This window comes from Anopheles coluzzii, chromosome 3 (assembly GCF_943734685.1).
Source record: "Anopheles coluzzii chromosome 3, AcolN3, whole genome shotgun sequence".
NCBI lineage: Eukaryota > Metazoa > Arthropoda > Insecta > Diptera > Culicidae > Anopheles > Anopheles coluzzii.
The window spans coordinates 36,763,672-36,783,017 of record NC_064671.1 but is presented as its reverse complement, the minus strand read 5'-3'; the positions used below and the strand labels follow the sequence as shown (position 1 = coordinate 36,783,017).

The following is a 19,346-nucleotide window of genomic DNA, read 5'->3' as shown; positions in this document are numbered from 1 at the left end:
TGTTTGTCGTCAGTAAATATGTATTTCTTTTTCTTTTTGGCGTACCGACCCGCATGTTTATGCCGGTCTATACAAGCTTTCGATATTTTTTTAGTTGCACGCAGCCGTATAGTCACTCCTTACTACGGGAAGGACGGTTCATATGAGGTTTGAACCCACGACGGACATGTTTGTTAAGTCGTGCAAGTTAACGGATGTACTATGGGAATTTAAATTGAAAATGTTATTCAAATAGATTTTGCCTACGCTCAATTGAGTAGACTTTTGCACAAAAGTCTAGACAAGATTTTCTAAAAAATAATAGGCCATAGTAATGTAATCGAAGCCAAATAATGGAGCTACAAGAAACAAGTAAGAAATCGAATAAGTACGAAAAATAAGCAAAATGATAATGAATCATGAAACAAAAAGGAAATGTTAAAAAGGAAATATAACGAAAAAAAGGAATAATAAATATCAATAAAGAAAATGTGCAAAATAAACTCAAAAGGCATGAGTATTATTAATCCTAAGAAAATGAAAGTGTACACACTGTAAAAAGGAATCGGCTTGAAAGAACAAAAACTGTAAGAGAAAACTGTGTGAACAAGATATCGAACCAATAGAAAGCTTTTTAAAAAAGAACTGGAGAAATAAATAAACACATGTCATGGAAACAATTAAACAACGAACAAGCAGATATTCACTACTATATTGTGCTTCGTTTTCCAATAGTAACCAACAACGCTTGTTGCTAAATGACTGTATATTTAAATGAACAAAATCAAAACTACCTCCCATTCTACAAACTTATCATTTAATGCATAAAATCGTACATTATGTACCAAAAGCGTGACATCGGGTGACGTGCACCACATAAATGTACTCCCCCCCTTTGGTGCATAAACGGTAGTACGGGATGGCCGTGTCTCGCTCTCTTCCTCTCTCACTCTCTCTCGCTCATTCAACCGCTCACTCACTCTCTCGATTCATGCGCTGCCAATTCATGATGGAAAGAAAAACGACGAATTGTTGTCGCCCGCCGACATGAAACGTCATGGTTTGCCGGAAGAACGGTGCAAAGACCTTCACCTCGTTCCCGCGTTTCCGCTTCCCCGTGTCACCCAAAACAGGCATCCCCTTTGGGGAGAAGAGGAGGGGGGGGCAGGGTACATTCTTTCACCGGATTTCGCGTCTAGAAATGCACATTTTCACTGGCCCGTCTGTTTTCCTTTTTGCTTTATTTTCGTGTTTCTTTTAGAAAATTAAAGGGAAAATATGTTTTTACATCCCTCTGGTTGGAGCAGGTGGCACCGGTACGGTTCGGGTGGGCTAGGGTTCGCGTGTATGCACTTGTTGTCGTTCCGGTTGGATGAACCGGAATGGGGCAGCATGAAAAGCTAACGATAGGGGTAAAGGAAAACAAAGAACGATATGAATATCGGCCTGGATTATTATGCCAAATGGTGAGTTGCGGAGCGGGGTGGCACGCAGGAAGTGTACCACATTGTTTGGGAGGGCGAAATTATTCTTTTGAATTTGTGTTCCATGGCGCCAAACCCGGATGCCAATGGAGGATAGTGAAGTTCGGGAGTTTGGGGTCAAGTTTGTACTGCACTTCATGTGCAGGAAAACTATTTCTGTAAGTGAGGTTCATCCAAAACATCATACTTTGCTCACCGATTTGCTGACATATTTGCATATTTGAACAGATTAACATAAATGACAACAAAATCTGTCCATTTTGAAGTAAACGATAGAGTTAGAACATTTATAGAACAACTGAGATTTGTAGAGCAAGGACCATGCTGTTGTATGTAGCGCATAATGCAATTTACTTTTGATTCTTAACCTTCAGTGTGATACTTTTGTGGGTCTTTCCGCAATCCCTGAACAGAGTAACTTCACACTTTTTTTTTATTTTATTTTTTATTTTTTTTTGCCTTATTATACGTCTTGCCTTATTATACGCTGTTTTCCTCTAAATATTACAGCCAGTTTCTTCTCTTTAGGATTCTTGTGATCTTGTCCTAATGTCCTTACATCTTTCTGTACTTGCAGTTCATTAGAAATCCTCGTGAGCAACCCTTAACAGGGATTTCATAATGAAGGGTTTTCATAATTTTGGGACACTTTCTTGACTTTGAGGGAAAATTATCTTTATGTAACAGGAATCCAATAGGATGACAAAGGATGCCACAGAGTTAGATTCATGTACAGGTGTCCCCCGAGATACGACTGTATTTGGGACCGAAAAAATGTCCCAAAGGAAGGCGTAACTCGAAATAGTCGTATGTCGAATATCTGTGAATATAAAGTTCATAACTGAAATTGAAGAGTCGGAATCTATGAAATCGTGTATTTTATTTAAAATAATGTACAATAATGTATTAGTTTCCACCAAAAGCCGTTTACACAATATAGATATTCAAGACCGGGGAGTTGCAGAATCTGTGGAAATGTATTTGTAACGATTATCAGCAAAGAAATTCAAAAAAATACATCAATTTCGTCTCAATTACAACTTCTAAATGTCAAAATCAAAATCGTCGTATCTGCGAATCGTCGTAACTCGAGGGGGTCGTAACTCGGGGGACGCCTGTAGTTAATTCATCACGTGTAATTAATTTTGCAGTATGAAAGAGTCACGAAAGTGTCCCAACATTATGAGAACCCCTGAACAATCCTTTATTCTCTTCTTGATTTCTTTCTCTCGCCTACAGTACAAGATACAACACACCAGCGTACATAGTTATGTTATTTTTATTTTGTTTTTTATTAAAAAAAGCATAAGCTATAATGACATGTTGTGAATAATATAATGTAGTATATAATGGGTAGCTTATATCGTTGACAATTAGTCTTGCTGTGAAGAGGTTGGCAGTGAACCAACGCTCCTTCCACGCGCTTCGTTGTAATAATGAGTCGATGATAAAATGTTCACTGAAATGCCTAACGCATGGGTATATCAGACTGTAACACTGGATCACATCCAAAACGATATAAAAAGCATTAAAACAAAAACAATATTAAAAAAAAAACAATAATCCAAAACATTTATGCCGCTTCAACTCTAACGATCTCCGCCTACTTCTTGTCCCGCACATAGTACGTGTGCTGTTTGGTGACCTTCGACAGCTTCATGTTGTCATGTGCGGCGGCCGGGCAGCGCCCTTCGTGCTGCTGGATGTACTGCACCTTGTACGAGCTGGTGCCGTGGAACTTGTCGTCCCCGAACGAGATGCTGGACGCGTTCGCTTTGGTCGACGAGCTGCGCGTGACGTTCATGGCGGAGTGGTAGTCGCGCAGCGATTTCTGATTCGCCGCCGACATACTGGTGGAGGAGCTCGCGGTCGCGGTGCTACTGCTGTTCGATAGCCCCGTACTGGCCAGCGTCGGTGGTGGACACGGTTGGCCACGCACCGTCCGGTTGGTGATGGTTCCCGTTTCGAGCGTCTTCACGTAGTCCTGCATTCTCGATTCGGCCGATTCCTTGCCGCGGCGGTGCAGCGAGCTGTAGCTGGTGCGGTTCGTCGTCGAGTACATGGCGCTGTCGTTCAGGTTCGAGATGCTCTTGCGCTGGATCGAGCCGGATACGCTCATGCCACCGGCCACCCCATTGGCGGCGTGCTGCGTTGTGGTGGCGGTGGACGTTTGCGCCGGTCGGCAGAGGATCGAGTTGTTCACGTTCTCTGACGACGCGAAGGTGTTCTTCCGATTGTACTGCTGCTGCTGCTGCTGTGACGTGGAGGACTGCTGTCCGATCGTGCTCGTGTTGCGGGTGGTGCTTGATTCACTCGTTCGGCTCGACTTCATCACGTTCGAGGCTGTGGATGTGGAGGACGCGGTCTGGGAGGACAGCTGCTCCTGCAGTGAAGAGTGGTGAGCATTCGATGCGTTCTGGGCAGACGCTTTGCCGGCGGAACTGTTGTTATTGCTATCGCTGGCGTTTGTCACGTGGACGAGCTTTCCTCCAATCAGCTTGGTGGTGGTGCTTGTCTGCTGTCGCTTGGAAGAGCTACTATCAATGGTGGACTCACCCAACACAATGCTTGAGCCTCCACGTGCTCCTGCTGCAGGGCGGCCAGAAGGCGAACCGGCAGACACGGTCGTTTCACGCACTCCCCGTTGTACGGTCTTATCGCTCACGATCGTACTGCTCGATTGAGATTTGCTAACCGACGAGCTGGAGGTGGATATGGAGTGAGAGTGCATTTCCGTACCGGCACTCTGCGTCTGATGCTGCTGACGTGCCACGTGATCCGAATGCACCATCTTACTATCGCCGTGCACTGCTTCATGTTGATGATGATCCTGAGCGAATGACTTGCTTTCCGTTTTGATCGTCTTGGTGACCCATTTTCCACCGATCAGTTTCTTCACCTGTGTTTCCGCCATCTGGCCGGATCCGGCCTGGCTTGAGGTGGTCAGTGAACCGTTACGTCGCCCGACTGGGTGTCCGTTGGTGGATGATTCGGCGTGAATGATATTGTTCGTCGAGCGTGTTTGAGACTGCGTCTTTGTAGACGAATGGCTGCCCGTGGAAGTGGAGGTCGTGTCCTGGAGGTTGCTGCTTGTTGCCCCATGTACATTCTGTCCTGTGGTCTGTACGTTAGAGATGCTTTCCATACCATCGAACCCTGTTTTCTGGCGTTCGACGAAGCTTTTATCCGTTACGACGACCCCGTCGATTGCAAGCTTTTCGGACGCGAGCTTCGACGATGCGGATTTATCCGTTACGACCTTTCCATCAATTACGACCTTGCTGCTGGAGGAAGAAACCTGTGACCCGGTCATTTGTTCGCGTGTGTGATGCTGAACTCCTCCCGGCAGTGGGCCTCCATCATCGCCTGTTACGATCGTACCGTTTGTGCGCGTGTGACGTGTCTCTCCGTGCTGTAGCTGATGAAGAGAATCCTGGTGTTGATGAGTATTGCTGCTGCTGCTGCTGCTGCTGCTGCTCTTGATGGCTGATGAATGTTGCTGCATGGTGGAGGAGCTTGTCTGATGCACCTTCGAGCTGGAGGATGAAGACTTCAGGCTGTGGCTGCTATGGCTCTGGTGCTCCGTCATTCCGCCGACAACCGTTTTGCCATTAACCACGTGATGCTGGCTGTGATTGGTAATCGATTCGGCAACATTTCGGCCCGAAACGTCATGAATCGATTGCGAATGTTTCGTCGCAGATCGTTGCGAGGTTGTTTGATCGCGTTCGTTGGTGCTAGCTTCAATGCGCTGCGCTCGATTGATGGCAGTAGAACTAGAGACCTGCTCACTGGTATGGTGTTGCTGCTGATGCTGGCTGTGGCTGTGCGTGAATGACTCTGACTCGGAGCGGGTGGCGTGATCGTGCACCTCGTTGCTAGTGACCTGTCTGCCGGTGGGCTGCTTCTTCTCTCCCTTCAGGATGGTGGTGACCGTTTGCGTGGTCACCAGTACCGCACCGTCGGCGATGCCCGGTTCATGCACCTCCTTTAGTATGGCTTCCTTGCGCTGCTTCTGTTCCGTGTACTCCTTGAACGTGTTGTAGTCTCCCTCGATTTGCAGATTATCCTGCGGTTTCACCTGCTTCGGACGCTCGGCCGGCCGGAACTGTGGCTTTTCGGGCTTCTCAAACTCACCCTCGGTACGCAAATTATCCTCCGGGCGTATTTGTTTGGGCCGTTCCGCTGGTTTGAACGTAGCCTTTTCTGGTCTTTCGAATGATCCCTCCGGTCGTAGATTGTCATCGTGTCTGATCGGTTTGGGACGTTCACCAGGGCCGATCGGGGACTTTTGTGGACGTTCGAAGTCTCCTTCGGGGCGCAGATTGTCCTGAGGTTTGATCTGTTTCGGACGCTCGGCCGGACGGAACTGTTGTTTTTCCGGAGTCATAAAATCTCCTTCTGGGCGTAGATTATCATCAGGCTTTATCGGTTTTGGACGTTCGCCAGCTACAAATACTGTTTTTTCTACTCTTTCAAAGTTTCCTTCGACTCGCAAGTTATCCTCATGCTTCACGATCTGGGCACGATCGGGTTTACCAACTGGTGTTGGTTTCGGGCGTTCGAAGTCTCCTTCTGGCCTAAGATTGTCCAGGGGTTTCACTTGCTTCGGTCTTTCTGCCGGTCTGTACTGAGGCTTCTCTGGTTTTTCAAAACTTCCCTCTGGTTTAAGGTTATCTTCCGGTCGAACCTGCTTCGGTCGCTCGGCTGGTCGGAATTGTGATTTCTCGGGACGCTCGAAGTCTCCCTCGGGACGAAGATTATCATCGTGACGCACAGGCTTCGGTCGCTCTCCAGGACGATACTCTGGACGCTCAGGAGCCTGGAACTCTCCCTCAGAACGCAGGTTATCCTCAGGTTTGATCTGCTTCGGACGCTCGGCCGGTCTGTACTGAGGCTTCTCAGGCTTCTCGAACTCTCCTTCCGGTCTGAGGTTATCCTCAGGTCGAACCTGCTTCGGTCGCTCGGCCGGTCTGTACTGAGGCTTCTCTGGAGTAGAGAAATCGCCCTCTGGACGAAGATTGTCCTCAGGACGAACCTGCTTCGGTCGCTCGGCTGGTCGGAATGGTGATTTCTCGGGACGCTCGAAGTCTCCCTCGGGACGAAGATTATCATCGTGACGCACAGGCTTCGGTCGTTCCCCAGGACGATACTCTGGACGCTCAGGAGTCTGGAACTCACCCTCAGTACGCAGATTATCCTCAGGTTTGATCTGCTTCGGACGCACGGCCGGTCTGTACTGAGGCTTCTCAGGCTTCTCGAACTCTCCTTCCGGTCTGAGGTTATCCTCAGGTCGAACCTGCTTCGGTCGCTCGGCCGGTCTGTACTGAGGCTTCTCTGGAGTAGAGAACTCGCCCTCTGGACGAAGATTGTCCTCAGGACGAACCTGCTTCGGTCGCTCGGCTGGTCGGAATGGTGATTTCTCGGGACGCTCGAAGTCTCCCTCGGGACGAAGATTATCATCAGGTCTTATGGGCTTCGGTCGCTCGCCAGATATGTAAACCGTTTTCTCAGTACGTTCGAAGTTGCCTTCCATGTACAGATTGTCCTCGTGACGAACAATCTGAGCTCTCTCGGCCTTTCCTACAATCGTAGGCTGAGGTCGTTCGAAATCACCTTCGGGCTTGAGGTTATCTTGAGGACGAACCTGTTTTGGACGCTCGGCCGGTCTGTACTGAGGCTTCTCTGGAGTAGAGAAATCGCCCTCTGGACGAAGATTGTCCTCAGGACGAACCTGCTTCGGTCGCTCGGCTGGTCGGAATGGTGATTTCTCGGGACGCTCGAAGTCTCCCTCGGGACGAAGATTATCATCGTGACGCACAGGCTTCGGTCGCTCTCCAGGACGATACTCTGGACGCTCAGGAGCCTGGAACTCTCCCTCAGTGCGCAGGTTATCCTCAGGTTTGATCTGTTTCGGACGCTCGGCCGGTCTGAACTGAGGCTTCTCAGGCTTCTCGAAGTCTCCTTCCGGTCTGAGGTTATCCTCAGGTCGAACCTGCTTCGGTCGCTCGGCCGGTCTGTACTGAGGCTTCTCTGGAGTAGAGAAATCGCCCTCTGGACGAAGATTATCCTCAGGACGAACCTGCTTCGGTCGCTCGGCGGGTCGGAATGGAGATTTCTCGGGACGCTCGAAGTCTCCTTCAGGACGAAGATTATCATCAGGTCTTATGGGCTTCGGTCGCTCTCCAGGACGATACTCTGGACGCTCAGGAGTCTGGAACTCACCCTCAGTACGCAGATTATCCTCAGGTTTGATCTGCTTCGGACGCTCGGCCGGTCTGTACTGAGGCTTCTCAGGCTTCTCGAACTCTCCTTCCGGTCTGAGGTTATCCTCAGGTCGAACCTGCTTCGGACGCTCGGCCGTTCTGTACTGAGGCTTCTCTGGAGTAGAGAACTCGCCCTCTGGACGAAGATTGTCCTCAGGACGAACCTGCTTCGGTCGCTCGGCTGGTCGGAATGGTGATTTCTCGGGACGCTCGAAGTCTCCCTCAGGACGAAGATTATCATCAGGTCTTATGGGCTTCGGTCGCTCGCCAGATATGTAAACCGTTTTCTCAGTACGTTCGAAGTTGCCTTCCATGTACAGATTGTCCTCGTGACGAACAATCTGAGCTCTCTCGGCCTTTCCTACAATCGTAGGCTGAGGTCGTTCGAAATCGCCTTCGGGCTTGAGGTTATCTTGAGGACGAACCTGCTTCGGACGCTCGGCCGGTCTATACTGAGGCTTCTCTGGAGTAGAGAAATCGCCCTCTGGACGAAGATTGTCCTCAGGACGAACCTGCTTCGGTCGCTCGGCTGGTCGGAATGGAGATTTCTCGGGACGCTCGAAGTCTCCCTCGGGACGAAGATTATCATCGTGACGCACAGGCTTCGGTCGTTCCCCAGGACGATACTCTGGACGCTCAGGAGCCTGGAACTCTCCCTCAGTACGCAGGTTATCTTCAGGTTTGATCTGCTTCGGACGCTCGGCCGGTCTGTACTGAGGCTTCTCAGGCTTCTCGAACTCTCCTTCCGGTCTGAGGTTATCCTCAGGTCGAACCTGCTTCGGTCGCTCGGCCGGTCTATACTGAGGCTTCTCTGGAGTAGAGAAATCGCCCTCTGGACGAAGATTGTCCTCAGGACGAACCTGCTTCGGTCGCTCAGCTGGTCGGAATGGAGATTTCTCGGGACGCTCGAAGTCTCCTTCAGGACGAAGATTATCATCAGGTCTTATGGGCTTCGGTCGCTCTCCAGGACGATACTCTGGACGCTCAGGAGTCTGGAACTCTCCTTCAGTACGCAGGTTATCTTCAGGTTTGATCTGCTTCGGACGCTCGGCCGGTCTGTACTGAGGCTTCTCAGGCTTCTCGAACTCTCCTTCCGGTCTGAGGTTATCCTCAGGTCGAACCTGCTTCGGACGCTCGGCCGGTCTGTACTGAGGCTTCTCTGGAGTAGAGAACTCGCCCTCTGGACGAAGATTGTCTTCAGGACGAACCTGCTTCGGTCGCTCGGCTGGTCGGAATGGTGATTTCTCGGGACGCTCGAAGTCTCCCTCGGGACGAAGATTATCATCAGGTCTTATGGGCTTCGGTCGCTCGCCAGATATGTAAACCGTTTTCTCAGTACGTTCGAAGTTGCCTTCCATGTACAGATTGTCCTCGTGACGAACTATCTGAGCTCTCTCGGCCTTTCCTACAATCGTAGGCTGAGGTCGTTCGAAATCACCTTCGGGCTTGAGGTTATCTTGAGGACGAACCTGCTTCGGACGCTCGGCCGGTCTATACTGAGGCTTCTCTGGAGTAGAGAAATCGCCCTCTGGACGAAGATTGTCCTCAGGACGAACCTGCTTCGGTCGCTCGGCTGGTCGGAATGGTGATTTCTCGGGACGCTCGAAGTCTCCCTCGGGACGAAGATTATCATCAGGTCTTATGGGCTTCGGTCGCTCGCCAGATATGTAAACCGTTTTCTCAGTACGTTCGAAGTTGCCTTCCATGTACAGATTGTCCTCGTGACGAACTATCTGAGCTCTCTCGGCCTTTCCTACAATCGTAGGCTGAGGTCGTTCGAAATCACCTTCGGGCTTGAGGTTATCTTGAGGACGAACCTGCTTCGGTCGCTCGGCCGGTCTATACTGAGGCTTCTCTGGAGTAGAGAAATCGCCCTCTGGACGAAGATTGTCCTCAGGACGAACCTGCTTCGGTCGCTCGGCTGGTCGGAATGGAGATTTCTCGGGACGCTCGAAGTCTCCCTCGGGACGAAGATTATCATCGTGACGCACAGGCTTCGGTCGTTCCCCAGGACGATACTCTGGACGCTCAGGAGCCTGGAACTCTCCTTCAGTACGCAGGTTATCTTCAGGTTTGATCTGCTTCGGACGCTCGGCCGGTCTGTACTGAGGCTTCTCAGGCTTCTCGAACTCTCCTTCCGGTCTGAGGTTATCCTCAGGTCGAACCTGCTTCGGTCGCTCGGCCGGTCTGTACTGAGGCTTCTCTGGAGTAGAGAACTCGCCCTCTGGACGAAGATTGTCCTCAGGACGAACCTGCTTCGGTCGCTCGGCTGGTCGGAATGGAGATTTCTCGGGACGCTCGAAGTCTCCCTCGGGACGAAGATTATCATCAGGTCTTATGGGCTTCGGTCGCTCGCCAGATATGTAAACCGTTTTCTCAGTACGTTCGAAGTTGCCTTCCATATACAGATTGCCCTCGTGACGAACAATCTGAGCTCTCTCGGCCTTTCCTACAATCGTAGGCTGAGGTCGTTCGAAATCACCTTCGGGCTTGAGGTTATCTTGAGGACGAACCTGCTTCGGACGCTCGGCCGGTCTATACTGAGGCTTCTCTGGAGTAGAGAACTCGCCCTCTGGACGAAGATTGTCTTCAGGACGAACCTGCTTCGGTCGCTCGGCTGGTCGGAATGGAGATTTTTCGGGACGCTCGAAGTCTCCCTCGGGACGAAGATTATCATCGTGACGCACAGGCTTCGGTCGCTCTCCAGGACGATACTCTGGACGCTCAGGAGTCTGGAACTCACCCTCAGTGCGCAGATTATCCTCAGGTTTGATCTGCTTCGGACGCTCGGCCGGTCTGTACTGAGGCTTCTCAGGCTTCTCGAACTCTCCTTCCGGTCTGAGGTTATCTTGAGGACGAACCTGCTTCGGTCGCTCGGCCGATTTGTACTGAGGCTTCTCTGGAGTAGAGAACTCGCCCTCGGGACGAAGGTTGTCTTCAGGACGAACCTGCTTCGGTCGCTCGGCTGGTCGGAATGGAGATTTCTCGGGACGCTCGAAGTCTCCTTCAGGACGAAGATTATCATCAGGTCTTATGGGCTTCGGTCGCTCTCCAGGACGATACTCTGGACGCTCAGGAGTCTGGAACTCTCCTTCAGTATGCAGGTTATCTTCAGGTTTGATCTGCTTCGGACGCTCGGCCGGTCTGTACTGAGGCTTCTCAGGCTTCTCGAACTCTCCTTCCGGTCTGAGGTTATCCTCAGGTCGAATCTGCTTCGGACGCTCGGCCGGTCTGTACTGAGGCTTCTCTGGAGTAGAGAACTCGCCCTCTGGACGAAGATTGTCCTCAGGACGAACCTGCTTCGGTCGCTCGGCTGGTCGGAATGGTGATTTCTCGGGGCGCTCGAAGTCTCCCTCAGGACGAAGATTATCATCAGGTCTTATGGGCTTCGGTCGCTCGCCAGATATGTAAACCGTTTTCTCAGTACGTTCGAAGTTGCCTTCCATATACAGATTGTCCTCGTGACGAACAATCTGAGCTCTCTCGGCCTTTCCTACAATCGTAGGCTGAGGTCGTTCGAAATCACCTTCGGGCTTGAGGTTATCTTGAGGACGAACCTGTTTTGGACGCTCGGCCGGTCTGTACTGAGGCTTCTCTGGAGTAGAGAAATCGCCTTCTGGACGAAGATTGTCCTCAGGACGAACCTGCTTCGGTCGCTCGGCTGGTCGGAATGGTGATTTCTCGGGACGCTCGAAGTCTCCCTCGGGACGAAGATTATCATCGTGACGCACAGGCTTCGGTCGCTCTCCAGGACGATACTCTGGACGCTCAGGAGCCTGGAACTCTCCCTCAGTGCGCAGGTTATCCTCAGGTTTAATCTGCTTCGGACGCTCGGCCGGTCTGTACTGAGGCTTCTCAGGCTTCTCGAACTCTCCTTCCGGTCTGAGGTTATCCTCAGGTCGAACCTGCTTCGGACGCTCGGCCGGTCTATACTGAGGCTTCTCTGGAGTAGAGAACTCGCCCTCTGGACGAAGATTGTCCTCAGGACGAACCTGCTTCGGTCGCTCGGCTGGTCGGAATGGAGATTTCTCGGGACGCTCGAAGTCTCCCTCGGGACGAAGATTATCATCGTGACGCACAGGCTTCGGACGCTCTCCAGGACGATACTCTGGACGCTCAGGAGCCTGGAACTCTCCCTCAGTACGCAGGTTATCTTCAGGTTTGATCTGCTTCGGACGCTCGGCCGGTCTGTACTGAGGCTTCTCAGGCTTCTCGAACTCTCCTTCCGGTCTGAGGTTATCCTCAGGTCGAATCTGCTTCGGTCGCTCGGCCGGTCTGTACTGAGGCTTCTCTGGAGTAGAGAAATCGCCCTCTGGACGAAGATTGTCCTCAGGACGAACCTGCTTCGGTCGCTCGGCTGGTCGGAATGGTGATTTCTCGGGACGCTCGAAGTCTCCCTCGGGACGAAGATTATCATCGTGACGCACAGGCTTCGGTCTTTCTCCAGGACGATACTCTGGACGCTCAGGAGCCTGGAACTCTCCCTCAGTACGCAGGTTATCCTCAGGTTTGATCTGTTTCGGACGCTCGGCCGGTCTGTATTGAGGCTTCTCAGGTTTCTCGAACTCTCCTTCCGGTCTGAGGTTATCCTCAGGTCGAACCTGCTTTGGACGCTCGGCCGGTCTGTACTGAAGCTTCTCTGGAGTAGAGAAATCGCCCTCTGGACGAAGATTGTCCTCAGGACGAACCTGCTTCGGTCGCTCGGCTGGTCGGAATGGTGATTTCTCGGGACGCTCGAAGTCTCCCTCGGGACGAAGATTATCATCGTGACGCACAGGCTTCGGTCGCTCTCCAGGACGATACTCTGGACGCTCAGGAGCCTGGAACTCTCCCTCAGTACGCAGGTTATCCTCAGGTTTGATCTGTTTCGGACGCTCGGCCGGTCTGTATTGAGGCTTCTCAGGTTTCTCGAAGTCTCCTTCCGGTCTGAGGTTATCCTCAGGTCGAACCTGCTTTGGACGCTCGGCCGGTCTGTACTGAAGCTTCTCTGGAGTAGAGAACTCGCCCTCTGGACGAAGGTTGTCATCGGGTTTTATCGGCTTGACACGCTCCCCTGGGGTGTATCCTGCTCGTTCCGGCACCGTAAATGCTCCTTCGGGCTTGAGATTATCTTCATGCTTGATTGGTTTTGGTCGCATGTAGTCAGCTTTAAGCTTCGTGACATCAACCTTTTCCAAATCATCCTTCGTCCACGTGAGTCTGCGTTCCGATGTTTCGTTTGCGGTGCTGCTATGTTCAATCGTGTACGATTCCCTTCGATTCAGATGATCTTCTGCATCTTCTATTGTCCATGTTCCTCGTCTTCCCGACGTTGCTTGCGCACTGAGCTCTGATGTGAAATTTTCTAAAAGAAGAAAATAATAAAAATAATTATAGTGCACATACAGTTTATATCTGGATTAAATTTACCTTGATGGTAAACATTTTCCGAATTGCTCGTGGCAGTATATTTTGAGGATTTAGTTTGTGTCGTTGCAGTACCTCCTCCACAGTTGTAGCAGTTATGCCGTCTGAAATGTGAAGTTCATAAAAGGATATACACAATTAATTTATAATTTTTAAAAAATAGTAAGTTATGTGCTGGCTAATTAATCGGAAAACTGCGCTGAATATTTAAAACAGATGCCGGAAATGTTTCATTGACAAATATGGTAGCGGAATCAGTTACTCACGTAGGAGAAAGCGGGGCTAAATGATCTCTTTCATTATTGTATGTCTCCACCATTTATCTATGGATTAAAATTGCCACGTAGAATGAAAACAACTTAAAAACATTAAAATAATGTAAAATACAAGTTGATGTTTTTCGAGAAGCTTTTTTGACAAAATAGTAAAATGGGCATAGCCCTGGGGCAAAATGGGCACATGTAAACAAAGTGTGAAACGTCAACACACTGGGGCAAAATGGGCCACAACAACTGCGCTTAGGTAATGGTCTATGCTTTTGCGCACGTTTCGTGAAATGTATTTTCGTTCTATCTTTTGTTTTGCTGGTCAGAAAAGCCCTTAAAATTCTTACAAAAATATGTTATCAAAATTACAACAGTTTTTACACGTTTAAATCTACAAATTCGAATCTTTAGAAGCTGTGTCAAAAGCATCTGCCCATTTTGCCCCAAGTGTAACTGTCCATTTTGCCCCACGTGAAGCATTTTTGTAATTTTTGTTATATTAGTAAAAATACGCATTCAATCGCCTTGCTTTCTTCAGACAAATTGTATAGAAATATCATATCTCTAAAAACATATCGTGTAAAACTTCAACGCATCCCTGTGACACTGGTTTAAGCTTATTTTCGAAGTGGCAAAAATTACATCAATATGCTACTAAACCTTATTTTGCATTTTTCTTCGTTATTTGTTATGTAAGGGTTATGAAACTTACATGGTGTTAATAGAACACTCTAATGAATACATTTTGAGCATTGCAAAGTATCTTTGTAGTCAAAAAATGCTTAAATAGAGGGTGCCCATTTTGCCCCACATGCCCATTTTGCCCCGCTTTCGCCTAAGTACCTAAACCCAGTGGCGGATTTAACGGTGCGCGGACTGAGCGGCCGCGGGGGACCCCGTCAATGTAGGGGCCCAGTGTATGGTAATTCCAGCATATAGAACAATGTGTACAGTACTCTCAGCAGGAGCTTCTGTGCTATATAGGGGCCCCATGGATGAAGGGACTCATAAAGTATATGGACCCAGTACAGGGATTCTGAGCACCCCTCCCCCCCCGCCATCAAACCATTGAAGTGTAAATGGTGCCCGGAATCATACCAGGATCGGTATTGATTCGATTTAGTTGGAGATTAATTTGGGAAACGACATGGTGTTAGGATCAACTCTAGAGACAGTGGGAGTGCTTAGTTAAATTCAGGATAGGTTTAGATTCATGATCAGTTTCAGGGGTAATATTTTATAAGATTAGTTCAAGGACAGGAATGTTATACGTTTAAAAACAGTTTCAAGACAAATATGGTTCCGGAACCAATACTAAAACCTTTATGAGATTGGGATCAATTCCATGACCGGTATGGGTTAAGTGAACTAGTTTCTCTTGATAAAAGCTTTTTGATTATATTTGAGAGGCACATGAGAATTGTGGTGTCGTTAAAAAAGCCTTTGACCAAGAAAAATTGGTCCAATACATAAAAATATGAGTTTAAAAATACTCGACGAAATAAATTATTTTTTATACATCATGTTTCTTGTTTTTGTATTTTACTTAGAAAAATAAAAAATACAACTACCCCTATTTCATCGCTTTGTTGTAATCACAAAAAGTCAAAAATACATAAGAAACCCTGTACATAAAGGGAATCGCCACACAATGAAGAAGTGTGAAGAGAAGAATCAAAAGAGCTCACAGCTGAAAGCATCCGTGGCAAGAGGCAAACCAAAACAAACTAAATAAATAACACCCAACATTGCTGACAGCGGGCGCTGCCGATGATGATCGCACAACTACCACCACCAGCAACACCACTATCTCGCATCTCGGGCTCAATCGTGGCAAAGCACCCGCGATGATGTCATCGCGGGCAAGGCGCGTAGGTTGATTGTAAATGAGCATAAATTGAAACGACGGCGACCAAACGAACCGCAAACACGCTCAGCACGGCGATCTTGCCAATTGACCATTTAAGGTTTACACACGGTCGTCGGCATTGATTGGGGGCAAGTGGTCAGGGGAGGGGGGGGGGGGAATGAATGAGACATGGAGGAATTGGGAGAAGTGAACCAGTGGGAGCTATTAATTCCGACCAAGTAGGGGGACGAGCATCGCCGTCTGTGCGCTGCAGTTTCCTCTTCCGATCGCGTTGAACGCTTTTGAAGGACATGCAACGTACCCCATGCCGCTGGTGGGTGTTTGAATGCCAGACGTGAGACCAATAAGAGGACAGAAAAACGTGGGCATCAGGGAGGTCGCCCCACTCATTGTTACACTTACCCGCAGGTACAGATTTCGCAGATGCACTGCTCCTGGATGGTTTGTTGGTCTGTGCGTTTGGACGTTTTGTTGATCTGGTTTCGTTTCTGATCGCTTAGATCGCTCACCTCCTTGATTGTCACACGGTCCTGTGAAAGAACAAATGCGAGTACAAAATGCAGCTTTTAAAATGATCTAGATGTGTCTTGTTTCATCGAGACCTACCACCATGTCCATGGATTTCATGTTTTTCGTTCGCTCCGACTCGTCCAGCTCCGAGCGTCCGGAGCTTTCCTCCAGGAAGGTGATCTTTTCCAGCACATCGATGTGCTTCTTCTGATCGATCGTTTTCCACTGCTTGGTCTTGGCATCGTATACCTACACATACAAGCACATTAAGGGATTAATGTTAGTTGTGATGTTCAAAAGCACCTTCAGAACCCAACCGCAATGCGTAGCAACACTAACCTTCGTCATCTGAATCGTCGTGGTGATGTTGGCCAGCTCGGGACGCTCCACCTCCAGCTCCTGGACGATCTCCACCGGTATGTCGGTGGTAATGTCCTTCTCCAGTATCGTCTTCTGGTCGACCAGCTCCCATCGCTTCAGCTTCGGGTTGAACAGTTTCGCCTCGAACGACGTTTTGGTCACGTTCGTCACGTCGTCCTGCAGGTCCGCCGTCACGATGTCTTTCGGCACAATTTTCTCATCGATCAAGTTCAGCCGCCGCCCGTGCTCGTCGTAGATCTTGCGCTTCAGGATGGCGGCATTCGATTCGCGCTGCTCGCGATACTCGGACGTCTTGCGCCGGGAACGGCTTTCCTCGTCCATCTGCGCATAGTGCGAGGACGTTTCGTACGTTTTGGTCGACTCGGAGTGTTGCTGGCGCTGCTGCGCCTCGCTCGCCGATTCCGTAATGAGCTGCGTGCTCTGGATCGTACTGGCCAGTGCGTCGTGTGCCGACGAAAGGCTGGCCACGGTGTGGGCCGACTCCGTTTTCATGAGCATATTGTTGGAGTGTTGCTGACCGGTGGACGAATCGTGCAACTGCACCGAGTAGTTGTCCAGTGTGGTTGAGTCGATGATAGAGTCCTTTGCGCTGCTGGACGTCATACCCTTGGAAGTGGACACATTGTGACTCTGCTTCGTGGATGTACTGGTAGAGGACATGTAGTCCTTCGATGACTTTGAGTCCATCGCTTCGGAGCTCTGGAAGGACGAGGAACTGTAACCTTGCGCCGCTTGATACGATGAGGAGCCGGTGGTCGTGATCCGGTTGCCCGCTGTATCGTACAGCACTTGATTCTGGTTGTTCGCCGTCTGGCGAAGCTTGGCCGTTCCAGCGGAACTGTCCTTGGCCGACTTCGACAAATCGACTCCGTCGGAGAACTCCGTCTGGAACGAGGAGGTACTGTAGCCCTGCGCGGCTTGGTACGAGGAGGAAGTGCTCGTGATCTGATTACCCGCCGAATCGTACACGATTTTCGTGGTCGGCGCTTGACTCTGTGCCATCGAGTAGCTCTGGCTGTCATGCTGCTGGCGGGTCTTGCCATCTCCATCCACCAGCTGGAATGATTTCTGATCGTACGTGGAATGGTCCGGCAGGTGTGATGACTGTACTGTGGACAGCGACTGTCTACCACCGTTCATCGACAGCGTATCCGTCTGTCGTCCGGACTGTGCACTGTCGCTCGTACCATGTGCGGACGATTGGAATGTTTCCGACACAGACTGAGCCTTGCTTTGAGCACTCGACATCAGTTTGCTGGTGCTCGACGACGACGACGACGACGAGGTCGTGTGGGAGCTTTTGCTCTGCTTCGACTCAGACTTGTGTGAACTGGAGATTGCACTAGATTCGGACACATTTTTCTCACTATGCATCGCACTCTGCGATGAAGATGACAATGATGATGATTGCTGCTGCTCTTGCTTCGTTATGGCACTGCTGCTACTTTGCATGACTTTGCTGGTGCTACTGCTCGACACGGCACTGCTGTCAAGGGCCATTTTCGAGATCTCGATCTTGCTCGGCCCGATGGTCGATATCACCTGCTGACTAGCATCACCGGACACACTGGACTGGAGGGTGGTATGACCACCGCCAACACTCTCACTGACGTACGATTGCTTGCGCGCACTTTCACCACCACTGAGCAGCACCGTTTTCTGTGTGACCGTCCCGGCGGGCAGCTCCATACCGGCCGGGGCACCGATCAGTGCGGTCGAGCCGATCGTATCACTCGCGATGTGATGTATCTCCTCGATGAAGCTATCGATCTGTTTGGCCCGGTTAGCCTCACTGCGCATGCTGCTGACGGTGCTGAACTTTGGCCCATCCTTCTTGGAGCCTTGCTCACGCACTTCACTGATCACGCGCCCATCGGAGGACTTGCGCTGCACTGTACTTTCCACTGCACTGGACTGGACCTTCGAGGTCGTCGAGGAGGACGGCGATGACGACTGCTGGAACGAACTGCTGTTGTTCGCCGTCGATGAGCTGACGGTTGCCATCGACTCCAGTGGCATCGCGACCGTACCATGATCCACCGTTACCGTCGTCACCGTTTGCTGTCCGGCTCGCTCGGAGTCTAGCAGGCTCTGAGTTTTCAGCTTTGCCTGCTTGTCGCGGTTATTCAACCCCATGTTTATCGGGATACACTTTGCGTTCTACTTTTATCACTTATTGCACACCAATATCACTACCGTTTAACGTACTTATTATTCAATTACCCTGTGGCGTGGGTGTGTTTTTTTCAGTTATCTTTCACCACTGTACGACACTTTTGCACTGCACTGATAGCGTGATGGCACCCGTTATCACTAACCGTGGCCAGTTAGCGCGCTAGAATCACTTTTCCAACCATCTGCGCGCGGCCATGCGTTGACACACTTTGCGGATGCGCGATGAGGTAATCACGTTGTGCTTGGTTGGTGCGGAGGGGATATGTCGGATCACACCGTGCACAAAGTGGGGTAACAGAGAGACAGCAGCAGCACAGGGTCACACTACTAGCAGCACTGGGACCGGAATGCACGAACGAACTGAACAGTGCCGTGATGCAGGGCAGCGTTTTTGAGCGAACGAAACAACCCCGCCGCTCACTCACACACACACGCACACAGTCACACGAATCTCCCCACGGTCGGTCGGGGGGTTGGGGATGCCTTTTACCTCGTGCCCTTTCTCTGTACACCTTGTTTTGCGCTGAGCGCGAGATAACGTGCGCGAGAGAAAGAGAGTTGGTGCGCTTACGCCTGCGCGCACGAGAAGAAGCCGGTTCGGTATGTTGTTTTAAGCACTGGTTTACGCCAGCATACACACACGCACACACACGCGCACATACACGGTAGCCCTTGGACAGTTTCGAGCGCGGACACGGAGCAGTAGAGGAGATCACTTGTTTACTGGCCGACGGACGGGATGGAACTGAGTTCGGCGCCGGTTCACTCCATGAATTAAATATTATGAAAAGGCCGTCGCGGTGAAGCAGCGGTGTTCCCGCGACGCCTACGTGTGTGTCGACGGTTTGCGGCCACGACGCGTATGATGACGCGCACCGAACATGAAGCCCACCGGGGCTGCGATGCGTACGTGTGTGCGTACCGTGCTGCGTGTACGTTGCGAAAGTCGGCGCACCCCGCGGCGGGCAATCGATCTGATCTGCTTACCCATTGCGGTTCCCGGCAAAGG

At 50.4% G+C, this 19,346-nt stretch overlaps 1 protein-coding gene and 1 long non-coding RNA gene across 56 annotated transcripts; one reads left to right on the top strand and one right to left on the bottom strand.

Annotated features, from left to right (window-relative positions):
- Window positions 1–2,891: 2,891 nt before the first annotated feature.
- Window positions 2,892–19,101, bottom strand: LOC120958519 (serine-rich adhesin for platelets). Of its 50 annotated transcripts, none has more exons than XM_049609998.1 (12): window positions 16,121–19,100; window positions 15,878–16,030; window positions 15,674–15,801; window positions 13,139–13,239; window positions 12,418–13,073; window positions 11,374–11,721; window positions 10,678–11,025; window positions 9,634–10,329; window positions 8,590–8,937; window positions 7,807–7,893; window positions 7,198–7,458; window positions 2,892–6,153 (listed from the first exon to the last, which is right to left on the bottom strand). In XM_049609998.1, the coding sequence occupies exons 1-12, from the start codon at window positions 18,296–18,298 to the stop codon at window positions 3,067–3,069; spliced, it is 8,391 nt and encodes a 2,796-aa protein (XP_049465955.1). In that variant the 5' UTR covers window positions 18,299–19,100; the 3' UTR covers window positions 2,892–3,066. The 50 variants fall into 50 exon arrangements, with proteins under 50 accessions (XP_049465955.1, XP_049465946.1, XP_049465959.1 ...); XM_049609989.1 differs by lacking the exons at window positions 7,807–7,893; window positions 8,590–8,937 and adding exons at window positions 8,155–8,589; window positions 8,938–9,546 and having other exon boundaries at window positions 9,895–10,329; window positions 16,121–19,099; XM_049610002.1 differs by lacking the exons at window positions 7,807–7,893; window positions 8,590–8,937 and adding exons at window positions 8,155–8,589; window positions 8,938–9,285 and having other exon boundaries at window positions 9,982–10,329; window positions 16,121–19,099.
- LOC125907468 (uncharacterized) lies at window positions 6,858–12,747 on the top strand. Of its 6 annotated transcripts, none has more exons than XR_007452692.1 (5): window positions 6,858–6,929; window positions 7,626–7,712; window positions 8,670–8,745; window positions 10,486–10,659; window positions 11,704–11,781. It is a non-coding gene; the product is annotated as an uncharacterized LOC125907468 (long non-coding RNA). The 6 variants fall into 6 exon arrangements; XR_007452693.1 differs by lacking the exon at window positions 11,704–11,781 and adding an exon at window positions 11,356–11,447; XR_007452690.1 differs by lacking the exon at window positions 11,704–11,781 and adding an exon at window positions 11,008–11,065.
- Window positions 19,102–19,346: the final 245 nt, after the last annotated feature.

What these genes read in the sequence shown, in the direction of transcription:
- LOC120958519 (XM_049609978.1), bottom strand. Translation starts at nt 18,298, where the DNA reads ATGGGGTTGAATAACCGCGACAAGCAGGCAAAGCTGAAAACTCAGAGC. An exon ending in CAGCCGAGCGACCGAAGCAG is followed by an intron (nt 11,026 to 11,373) that starts GTTCGTCCTGAG and finishes CGACCGAAGCAG; the next exon opens with GTTCGTCCTGAGGACAATCT. An exon ending in CGGCCGAGCGTCCGAAGCAG is followed by an intron (nt 7,459 to 7,806) that starts GTTCGACCTGAG and finishes CGACCGAAGCAG; the next exon opens with GTTCGACCTGAGGATAACCT.